The sequence below is a fragment of the Seriola lalandi genome, unplaced genomic scaffold, assembly GCF_002814215.2.
Source record: "Seriola lalandi dorsalis isolate HSWRI2012SDOR001 ecotype SW California unplaced genomic scaffold, Sedor1 jcf7180002054918, whole genome shotgun sequence".
NCBI classification, from domain to species: domain Eukaryota; kingdom Metazoa; phylum Chordata; class Actinopteri; order Carangiformes; family Carangidae; genus Seriola; species Seriola lalandi.
In genome coordinates, this window is record NW_019525470.1 from 316,495 (window position 1) to 328,582 (window position 12,088).

Genomic DNA, 12,088 nt, shown 5'->3' on the forward strand with positions numbered 1-12,088 from the left:
TTTGCTTTGGGCCAAAACCCTAGAATCAGTGGAGAGACCCTCTCAATTGAAGCAGCAGATACACATCAGTTACACACACACACACACACACACACACACACACACTCACTGACTTTGACTTGGGAAGAAGAGGAATTAAAGGAAACCACAAAGACATTTATGAGCAGCCCCATGGCAGCCATCACCCAAACAGGGCTGCTGCCACAGAACCGCAGGGGCAGAGAAACCCTCTTGTCTGTTGACTCCGCAGATTAGTGACTTATATCCAAACAAAGGCTGCCTTTCTCTCGGCTGCACTCAGGGAATATGCTGAAGAAGGAGCGCAGACGACTGACCGCAGTCGTTATATAATCTATTTTCATTTACCACCAATCTCAGTAGCTCCGCTGCAGTTTGTTCTACTTTAACAGCGGACATAAAAGACAACAGCAAAGTAAACGTAGAGAGGAGCTGTTGAACATGTGTGAACATCAGACCTCCAGGCTGATGTGACCTGAAATGAATGCAGGAAAAGATGCCGGCCCGTTTTCACTGTTTTCAGTTCATTGAAGTGATGCTGTGACTCATCCTGTTCAGTGTTAAAACAGCATGTGGTGTCATGGACCTTTAACACAAAGCATTTATTTTGTGGCTTTAAAACCAACTGATGACGAAAGGTGTTTATTTTGAAAATATCACCTTTATAGTGGCAGGTATTGATCCAGATATTCTCCTGTTACTAACATACAGTTTTAAAATAATTTAACTCTCCACTGTATGCCACCAGTATCATATACAGTATATTCTGTATCAGCCTGTTCCATCTCTTCATCCAAGCTGAGTGAAATATCGAAACCCAAGGAGGTGTGTGTGTTTTTTTTTTTATCAAATGAAAATATTCTGCAAGACCTGGGCATCATTTTACACATGAATTTCTGTCTTTTACCTTTAGAAAATTGCTCCTCTAGAATGGAAAAGTTCTTAGAGTTTGAATAAAGTTTGTCTTCTTGCTACCTCTGTCCTCCTTCACAGTTAAAAGTTTACGATCTTTCAATGACTTTGAATCACAAAACCTCCTAGATATGCCTAGGTTAGGAAATTTAATTACATGTCGGCCTATAATTATCAATTCTGTGTCAGGAGTCCACTTTAGTTTCACGCTATATAGACTGGTCACTTCTGCAAAGCTGACCTAACAGCCGTGGTCCTGCCCCACAAGCATCAAGTCCTGAGGGAAAAACAGGGACTTTCACAGTTCCTTGGCCAGGCCTTCGCTGACAGCACCACTGTTTCCTGTTGGTCCTAAAAGAATCTGAATAACTCCTTCATTCATATCAACCATACTGATGGGAGACAAAACAGCAGCCCCAAGCCATGTAATGTATATAAGCCTCAATTCTTCACAGCATGTTTGCTTTCACATGCTTTGGTTCCTCTCGTCCTGTAATTCGATTCAACACATGAGCTCATCACTGTTTGATTGGCATTTTATGCTCAGCTTAAGCATGACAATGATGTGATTAAGGGAAGGACAGAGGGCTGTGATCCAAGTTCTCCCAAAGGGAGCTGGACTCCTATTAGTCAACATGTTATCTAACGATGGAGGAGACCACCTACGTGCATTTGGGAGGACTGGAAACAGAATGAAAGGAACCGTGAATTCAACAGTGATATAAAAATGATAAGAAGTAAAGAGCATTTAGAGCTGATACTCCGTGAAGTATCAAACTCTTATCAGCTGTAGGCTTACAAAGTCACCCATGGGTGTTTGATACTTCAAAGATTAGGACGAGTTAATGAGTTCAAGCAGATCAGAGGTTAAAGTTATCAGTATTTTCCCATTAACAAAAGATGAAATAGATGAACTGCAAATAATATAAAAGGAGTTTCTCATGATGATAAATAATATCACATGGCTGCAGTTCCTCTTATCTTAATGATAATGATAAGATGCCTTTATGTTTGGCAACACATTCTCAGCATATCAATTTTTATGAGGTGATAAAGTTTCGATTCGATATCGTGTTTCGCTTGTTGCCCTGCCCCCGTCTGTGCAGTGGCCCTGGGAGCTCAACGCACTGCCACTCAAGAAAACACACTATTTGACAACACAACCAAATGCAGGAACACGCTGCAAGTAGGGCAGACGACAACAGGAGTGTTTTCCAGGGGACACAAAAAAAGTGATGAACCCAGCTGGGATGCACTCACAAGGACGTTTTATAATACATTCATGCACACTTATTGTTCAATGCTTTTACCTTCAAAAGTCTTAAAAGCACTGAGCAACAAGCGCATCCCAGCTGGGTTGATCGCTTTGTTGTGTTCTCATTTACACATTTAATTTTAAATAATGAAAGACAGTTCTTCATCTAAAAAAGAGAAAATGCACCGAAGCACGGTGGAGCATTATAGCGCATTATAGCCACAGAGGAAGAAATATTTCATCTTTTGCAGATATTCTGGAAATTAGGTTAAAATTTGCTCTAGATTTGAATGGAAATTTATGAGCTTCCAAGACACAAACTAAAGGTACTTGTTCTTTTTTAAAGATCAGAATCTGTGAAGCTGTGCAGTTTATTATCAATCAAAGATTCTACACAAATTCCGATGAATGGTTTGTAGTGTCCTATTGCGTCATCAGCAGTAGATAACATTCAAAGGTGTTTTCTTTGCTTGTATTGTAGCCATGCAGACGCTGCTCGCTGGCTGTATGGGAGTGAACGCGAACACAGCAGACACTGTGAGGCCATTCAGTAATTCAGTAGCACAGTCTGTAACCATAACAGCCGCATCATCTCCATAACAGAGGGGAGTGTGGAGTGTCATGCTGGACATGGTTTGTCTTCTGCTCGCCCTCTCTTGCTGTTGATACTCGCTCTGCCCTCCAGCCATATCAGCAGCTGTGTGTTTCTGAGAGATGAATGTGACATGCTCAGCTTCCTCTGGCTGTGAGATCACTCTCTGGACACCGACGCCCACAGAACACTAACTGATTATGTTCAAGAGGCTATGAAATCGCTTCATGTGTTCTCTCTTCCCGTCTCCGCCCGATGTTTACTTGTGACGCGAAAACGTCGCAGAGGTTGTGTGAGGGAGAGATCACTGGGGGGTCAATCTCATGATCCCCAGCTCTTTAGTCAATACAAACCAGTAGGGGAGGGGAGGAGTTGATGGCGCACCTGCATCATAGTTGTCCAGTTATACTAAAAGTTAATTCACACAAAAACACGTCAGTTTTTCTCACAATTGTGGGTTTGTCTGAGCAGCACAGGAGCAATCTGGGTCAGTCGTGTTGTGTCCCTCCATGCGTCTGTGTTTTGGCTTGAGGTATGAAGTAGCCGTGCTGAGGTCTGGCAGCAGGGCTGATATATGGAGCTCTATTACCATTGCTCATAACTCTAACACACTAATTACAACCACAGGCTTGCAATGAGCACTGCTGCTTTGAACCCAGTAAGTTATGACAAAGTGTGTGTGTGTGTGTGTGTGTGTGTGTGTGTGTGTGTGTGTGTGTGTGTGCGTGTGTGCGTGTGTGTGTAGAGGTACAGGGCTATAGGAGCATAAGTAGTTGAGTGAAGATTGACACCCTTGCTCCACCTCCCACTGATCTGATGACTTGACCTCAAACCCTTCAGCTCCATAGCTGGACAGATTAAAAAGAGGATAAGTAGCAGCAGCTCAGAGTATTCAGTCACATGTGATGAGTCAAATATTCAGACCATAAACCCATCATTTAGTGTGTTGAGCCTGTCCACATTCACATGCACACACACACATGCACACACCATTATACATCTGAAAATGCTGTGTTAGCATTCAGATATTGGAAGTCTCGAGATAAGAGTCGTTGCTCGCAGTGATATTTACATTACTGAGTGGCAAATGTCAGCCTCCGCTGGTAATACGTTCCACGCAGACACACACACAGCTGGGATGCTGTTTTGCAGGTCACCATGGAGACGGCGGGGAATGAGAGAGAGACGGCGGGGGAAAACTGAAAGGGAGCGTGAGCTTCTCTTTCATCGGGTCACACACGCTGACATCCATTCAGCATGTCCGCCTCGTAAAAACCCTGACATAACCAGAGACATGAAAGTCTTGATCCGTCTACGCTGCTTTTGTCTGTCACACCGTCCTCCTGTCAGATCAATAGACTGCGTCTCTTTGCTTTGTCTGGTTAAGCAAATATGTTATATATATATATATTCAGTTAATAGCCAATATTAAACCTCATAACTGTGACACTGTGTTGGCTAAAGACCCATTTAGCTTTGTGCTGCCACTGCAATCTCCAATGAAGTACATTTTAGCTTGTCATATACTGCATCACATACATTCTTCATGCTGAAGAAACTGTAATGGGATATCTGTGCACAAAAAGCTATATTTTGTCATTTTATATGGAGGTTTTCAATCACTCAGCCGTACAAAACATGTCTTGACACCTGACTAATGCAGAGGAACATTGTTCTTCGATCCAACACCCTTTCAGTGACCTTTGAACTCTCGCCCCAGGACACAAAGGTCAATGTCCCAACACAGCTTTGAGATCGTTAGAATCTCACGGCTCCGGGGAACTAAATGACCCTTGGGATATTTTTTCTATATGCACTCATCAAAAACAAATCAGTTTCCCAACAAAGTCCATTTAGTGCAACAAACTGCAGTGTCTGTTATTTACAGCTCAGTGATGCCATCTACTGTCTCTACAGTGCATGAGTAAAGGCCTTTTAATAATCTATATGGCGGCAGACCAACTGTAAGGTCATTCAATTCCAAGTGAAATCATTCAAAAAAGCTGCAGCTGACTCACAAATATGTTTGCAGGTTATTTTCCATATCTATTTTCAGGTATTCGTTTCTCACTTCTTTTTCTTTTATCATTTCTCTAAAAGTAAAAGAAAAATATCAGTACTTGGTCTTGATGCCCTTTGACCTTCATGCAGAGATACCAAAGAGATTTTTATTGTGCTCTCAAGAGCAAAATATGTTAATTTTATTTTAGTTATTGAAAGCTAATGTCTGTGGTTTATTTCTACTGCAGGTAGCATACACGTACATACTTATTATGAGAAAAATACAAAAAGTATTAAAAGTGACTATTATGCTAACTGACTAACTTTTTATAAATGAGTGACTTCTCACCAATTTGTTAACGATGATGCAGCATTTTGATATTGTATTCTAGTGTAATTTAGTATAAAGTGGCACAAGATTGACAGACTTAATTAAACTACACGAAGCCTGATAATTGTAAGTGCAGTTAGTTTTATCGCATTACACAACATAACGACTTTTAATTTGGTAAATTTTCATCACCCGCACATGCGCAGAGAGGCTCGGACGCCGGTAGTGACGCGAAAATGGCGTCCTCCGCTACCCGGTTGACTACACGCTGGTTAGCAGCATCAGTTTCTCCTCGTCAACGTAACGGCTGCTTTCTAATTGTCTCCGCCAGACATGCTGGAGTTTGTTCCGCCACGATATCGCAGGTGCACCGGGGTGGGACAGCGGTTAGCACGAGCTCCTGGAGACATGGGAATGTCGTGACATTGAAAGGACTAACAGGTGAGATAGCTAAATGTTAGCATAACGGTCAAAGTTTCTTATATTAGCAGTCCTCTTGTCACTTTTTTATAACTTCATTAGTCGGTTCAGAGCTCAGTCGCCCTGGTGTTATGATGCGGATGTGAACTTTACAGTGAACAGCCAGTTAAAGTGAAGCTGGTGTAGTCCCGTGAGGCGGGTTAGCCGTGATGACAGAGTGATGTAACTCGTGTCTGTGTTTGCAGTGTTGTTATATCAGTAACAGCCTGTCTGCACGCTGACCTTGTTGCAGCCACATCTCCTGTGTGTCAGCATCGTTTGGACTTCCACGGTCACGTTTATATCTAAGTCGGGACAACACACTCAGCTGGCAGTTTATTAGGAACATCTATTACGCTGAGTTGTGAAAATGGGAGATCTGGACTGATGTGCTCTAGACCTGAAAAAGCTATGAAACTCCCCTTTTTTGCGTTTTTACAAATAGAACAAACGTTTTATAAAACTGAAACTGGTTTTCAGTCTTTATCCTCTCTGGGAGAATCTAGTCCAGATTTGACTAGTCTTTTATAGTGTTTTTTTTTTTATCAGGACCTGGTGTATGTGGTGGCGACATGATAATAAATGCATTACAATTAATGTTTCATAAATCTGAAAATGTTTTATTGAGTTTCTGACTTCTCCAGGGTAATTTAGTGCAGATTTGACCAGTCTGAGTATGGTGGGTTTTGATCGAGACCTGGTTTGAAATAGGATGAATGACAGAGTTAAGGCTTCACCCAAAATGTCTAACACTTTCACAGCAGTGAGAAAAGGCTGTTTGCACCTTGGTGTTGACTGACTGCTATGACAAGCAGCTAGTTTCTTTATGCTTCTTTATCTCTAGGCACAGACAAGACTCCTCATTGAATAATGCAGATATCTCACCAACCATCTGAATGTTGTACTCCTGATTAAAAAGCCTTTTTTGTATCCTTATCTCTGCAGCGGTGCGATTTCCACATGTCACTACCTGCCACTCTTTTCACACCAGCAGCAGGTTGGCAAACAAACAGGACTTCTATGAGGTCTTGGGTGTCTCCCGCTCTGCCTCTCAAAAGGACATCAAAAAGGCTTATTACCAGGTCAGAGACGCACGTATTTAATGATCCCAAGCTGTTAACACCTACATAGATGACTATTTTCTCATTTTAAATGGAGACAGAAAGTATCTAAAAAGATTGTTGATGCATTGTGAGATGTAATAAAACAACAGGATCAAGAGGCCCCAATACCTGAAGTGTTAGAAATCTAGTATGTTTTGGATACCTTTGGAAAGGGGTTAAATTGATGCCCTGCCCTTATCTTTTCTCCCACATTTTGCTCCGTCTTCATTAATGTTTAATCATCTCGCACCAGTTGGCAAAGAAGTACCACCCGGATACCAACCCAGATGACCCAGAGGCCAAAGAGAAGTTTGCCAAACTGGCTGAAGCCTATGAGGTAAAAAATAAGATTGCAGAATGGTGTCAAGAAGAATAATTTTTTCCAGTTATGTGCAAGATAGAAGATAAGCAGCATCATAAAATGTTCTTCTGACCTTGGCAAAAAACTCACAGATTTGCTCTGTTCCTGTTTAGGTGCTGAGTGATGAGGTGAAGAGGAAGCAGTATGACACATACGGAGCAGCAGGCTTCGACCCCAGTCGAGCTGGGGCAAGTCAGCAGCAGTACTACAGAGCCGGGGGAACCAGTATAGACCCTGAGGAGCTCTTCAGGAAGATCTTTGGAGAGTTTACTGGAGGAATGGGCTTTGGAGATATCCACAACATGTTTGAACAAAGGCCTGAGGTGAGAACTTGCAGCTCTGTAGAATCTACATGTTTTGATATTATACCTTAAACCATTATTTTACATGTGAGTTTTTTACTTTGATATTTATATCTTTTTATTGTTATCTAAATGAAGAATTAAATATACTATACATGCATTAAATGTGGACTAAAGTAAATAAGTTTCTCGTCTTTCCTCAGTTTGTGATGGAGCTTACATTTGCAGAGGCAGCGAAGGGAGCGAACAAGGAGCTGAATGTGAACATTGACGACGCCTGCCCAAGGTGTGATGGAAAAGGCAGTGAGCCGGGCACCAAGGTGTCACATTGTCACTACTGCAACGGCACTGGCATGGTGAGTTTCAGAGCAGCATGAGTGTGTGAGGTATTTAGCAGGGCCACTGTCCTTTAACTTGTGGAGCCAAGGTCTACGCTCCTCAGGCTTTAATTTCTCCCATGGTTGGATTTCCTCTCAGAACTTTACCACGCTGTTTTTACTGTTCCACCATCAATCAGCTTGTGCACAGTATAAGACTGTCTGTGTCGCCCCCTGCAGGAGTCGATCAACACAGGTCCCTTCATGATGCGCACCACCTGTCGACGCTGCGGTGGGAAGGGATCCATTATAACTACGCCCTGTGCTCTGTGCAGAGGTTCAGGTCAGACCAAGAAGAGGCAGAAGGTCACTGTACCTGTACCCGCTGGTAGGTTTCCACCCTGAAATCTCACAAGTGAAGGACAAAAGCTTGATTGATCTGTCTTTATGCATAACTTAACCCTACTTAACTTAAGCAGCTTCTACTGAATTTAATAATCCTGAGGAATTCTTTGTGTTATTTAATCCTAAATAAAGCTGTGAATGTTTTTACCCTGCTTTAAAAGGTTCATCAGACTTGAATCTGGAAGTTGTTATGTAATGACAAATACATTGAGCCAAAATCATGTATCTGATATTTTCTTACAGGAGTGGAAAACGGTCAGACAGTACGCATGTCAGTAGGCACAAGAGAAATCCTCATTACATTCAGGGTAAGTTGTTCTTTTAAGTCTGTGACTGATTTAGAAATGGATTAAATTTGAATCGAATTTAATTAAATGAATTATTTGCTAGTACCGAAAGCCAGAAAATATACTATAATAACATTGGAGGTTGATTTTAAAAGTATTTGATGTGTTATATTAAAAATGTCTGTGTACAGGTCCAGAGGAGCCCAGTGTTCAGGCGCAACGGAGCAGACATCCACTCAGATGTGCCCATTTCCATAGCTCAAGCCATCCTGGGGGGCACAGCCACAGCACAGGGCCTCTACCAAGCCATCAGTATAATGGTGAGTAAGCAGCAGGGCGTAGGGATTATAATACATAGCACTATTCCTCAAGTTCCCACTCAGAACACTAAAATATCAGCTTTTAGATAGATAAGTCAAGTCAGGTCAGATCATTTATAGAGCACATTTATAAACACAAAATGTTAACCGAAGTGCTTTACAAAGAGGTGGAATTATGAGATTGATTAAAATCAAATAAAAACAAGACAAATAAGAGGATGTAGGTTATTTAATAAAAGCATAGAATATGTGGATAATATAATAAAAAAAGCACATCGAAAAGTTTTAAAGATATTGGTGGAGGGGGATCACCAGGTTGCAGTGATGGATACAGCTGGGTGTTGTCTGCATAACATGGAGGTATTAAATTTTCTTAAAATAGACCACGAAAGGAAACATATACAAGGAAATTAAAATAAGGCCTAATATGGAGCCTTGCTGCACCCCACAGGAGATGGAGATAGGTGAGAGAGAGTGGAGATATTATCAATTTTAACAGGGGTTGATCTGTATTGGAGATAGGAGGCAAACTACTGAAGGGCCTGTCCCTGAATGTCAGTAACATGCTGACGGTGGTCCGAGAGGACGGAGTGATCGACTGTACTGAAGGCAGCAGAGAGAATTAAAATAGTGTGATTTCCTGAGTCTAAAGACAAGGACAGATAATTTCTCCCTGCGTGAGCTGTGATTGTAAACCAGGACTGAATTTGATTTGTGACCAGCCAGCAGGGGGAGCTTTAATGACAGCAGAGGTGAAAGCATCTGAGAACTGCCTTTTTTTTCTCTTGTTTCCTAGAATTCACTGCCAGCAGAGTTTCAGCTAAGTCTGTTCTCTGTTTCAATGTTTATTGTCTGTGTTTTCAGATTCCTGCCAGTTGCCAGGCTGATCAGGTGATCCGGCTGCAGGGGAAAGGCATTCGGAGGATGAACAGTTACAGCTACGGAGATCATTACGTTCACATCAAGATCAGAGTGCCCAAGTAAGACACACATACAAAGACATGCTGTAATTGCTTGTTGTCCTAGATTAATATGACTGCACTATTAGCATGTTAAATCACAACTGTGATTCATTTTAGATTTTGAAAATATTTTATTTTAAATTATCATGATATGTGTATCACTTAATCTGTAAGGCATCCAGAATTTTCTGTGTAATGTGTAAAGTGTCTCAGGTTTGTCTTCATCAACATTGAAAGTCAAAGGCAGTCAAATAACTGTCATCTGATTATGTCTTACACTGTGAAGTGGATATGTGAAAAATTATAAATGGTTTGTGTTCCTGAATTGTTTGTGGTGTGTTCTTCTTGCAGGAAGCTGACTCGAAAGCAGCGCTCTCTGTTGCTGAGTTATGCTGAGGAGGAGACGGACGTGCAGGGAACCGTCAACGGTGTCAATCCTTCTGCAGGTCAGGGCTACAGTTCAACTCCACCATTCAATCCAAACATCACTCCACCCTAGTCTGCAGATGCACCTGTAGTCAGTCAGTCAGTCAGTCAGTCAGTCAGTCAGTCAGTCAGTCAGTCAGTCAGTCAGTCAGTCAGTCAGTCAGTCCCTCCCTCCCTCTGCTCTCAGGGCCTATGTTGCAATTGGTATCAGTATTTGAACTGATGGAGTTTGTGTCTGTGTCCAGGAGGGGGCAGCAGCAGTAGCAGCAGCAGCAGCAGCAGCAGCAGCAGCGGCAGCAGTACTTCAGCAACTGGTGCGAAGACGACCAGCTCAGACGAGGGAAGGGAAAAACAGCAGGAGCAGAAGGAGGAGGGAGGCTTCTTCTCTAAACTAAAGAAAATGTTTAGCTGACACTCAGGCTGAAGGTGGGAGCTTCAAACCTTTCACTCCTTCCCCGATAGACATACTGATTTGAATTAGATTATCCTTTACTTAACATAAACTGAAACAGTACACTGAGTCATTATCTGCAGAGTGACTGTGGTAAACTTTAAACTTTAGTTTAAAGAGCTTGAAGTTATTTTATTATAAAGTATGTTCCACCTTTTTCTACAGGCAAAAAAACAACATGGTAAAGGAAGAAATGAAAGCCACTGACTGGGGCTCCATGCTGTCGTCTCCTGCTTTGGGGGTTGAGCGAGGAGGAGGAAGAGAGAGGCATAGTGGTATTTGTGTTGACACAGTCACACATTGTCGAAGTTGCAGTTGGCAAACAGGCCATGCAGACATCAGATCCATCCACACACCCACTGGCCCATCACCATAGACAGGTGCTGGGCTGAGAAACTCAAGATCTGCTGGAAGAAAAACAAGATGGCGACTACACATGGCTATTGTGCAATAACTCTCCTGCCTGCTTACTGTGTTTGAAACCTCACTGCTCCTTGAGTCACGAGGTGCTCTACAGACATGCTGTTAAATAAAACTGTGGTAGATGAGCCATTAAAATGGCAACAAAAATTTATAGCCAGTCAAAACCAGTAATGCAGGCTATGAAAATGGATTGTAACTGGATGAAAAGCAAAGCATTGTATGGGTTTTAGGAAGTAAATTATAATTGTTGTAATAATGTCCTAGAAAAGAACTGATACACCACTGTAAGTTCTCTGGGAAGTTCCTGAAGAGGACTATGACATTTGGCACTGACTGTAGTAAAATGTGGGCAGTGCTCAACTGATGCACTTCCAATTAATTCTGATAATTTTCTAGTAATCCCTTGACAGTGGATCTGCTCCGCATGAACCAATATTAAAATTGTCAACACTACAACATACAACTCAACAAATGTAGAGAATAAAGCTGCCGATACAGTCAATGGATATTTACATGGTTTTAAATGGATCATTGAAAGTTTCTCCAGTCATTAAGATTATAGTGGTACAGCTTTCTATGTGCTAACTGTGTATTTCCTAAGGGTTTGATTATCTCTATTTGCTTAACAGTTAGTACCAAATTACAGGACTCTTTTTAGGAAACATACTGGGAACTCATAGGACATTATGTATCCCATAAAATTATGTTTTATGTTTTCCCATATATTAATCTTTACTGGCTGTTAAATATTCCAGTACTGTTAAATCTGGTGGGATACCATTGTTTTAATAAGGAATGTAAAAGGATGGAAAACTCAAACCCTGATCTTCAATATTTGTTACTGTCCGATCCAGACTTAGTTGTTCTCATTGTGGATTGTTGCACCTGTGTGTGGTGACAAACTGCAAAAACTATTTAAATAAAAAAAACGTATTGAAGGTTATGTTTTTTTTCAGCTTTCATTCATTTGTTTCGGTCGATTTGTTTTTAAACTAAGCTTGACCATTTCAACTGTAATACATAAACTCAACGATAGAGAGCAGTGTTGAGTCAGTAGTGTCGTGATCGACCCTTCTCTTCCATTCTCAGTGCTACACGAGACTGAACAACTCTCTTTGACGCTCACGCACTTGAACTCCAGTCCGCCGACTGTTTGATGTCTC

The 12,088-nt window shown here is 41.6% G+C and overlaps 1 protein-coding gene across 2 annotated transcripts; it reads left to right on the forward strand.

Annotated features, from left to right (window-relative positions):
- Window positions 1-5,328: 5,328 nt before the first annotated feature.
- Window positions 5,329-11,868, forward strand: LOC111673420 (dnaJ homolog subfamily A member 3, mitochondrial-like). 2 transcript variants are annotated; one of them, XM_023431176.2, is made up of 12 exons: window positions 5,329-5,550; window positions 6,514-6,650; window positions 6,925-7,008; window positions 7,146-7,355; window positions 7,538-7,690; window positions 7,892-8,039; window positions 8,300-8,364; window positions 8,535-8,663; window positions 9,528-9,643; window positions 9,977-10,071; window positions 10,297-10,477; window positions 10,668-11,868. In XM_023431176.2, exons 1-11 carry the CDS (start codon window positions 5,346-5,348, stop codon window positions 10,461-10,463), a joined length of 1,509 nt encoding a protein of 502 aa, XP_023286944.1. In that variant the 5' UTR covers window positions 5,329-5,345; the 3' UTR covers window positions 10,464-10,477; window positions 10,668-11,868. The 2 variants fall into 2 exon arrangements, with proteins under 2 accessions (XP_023286944.1, XP_023286945.1); XM_023431177.2 differs by lacking the exon at window positions 10,297-10,477.
- Window positions 11,869-12,088: the final 220 nt, after the last annotated feature.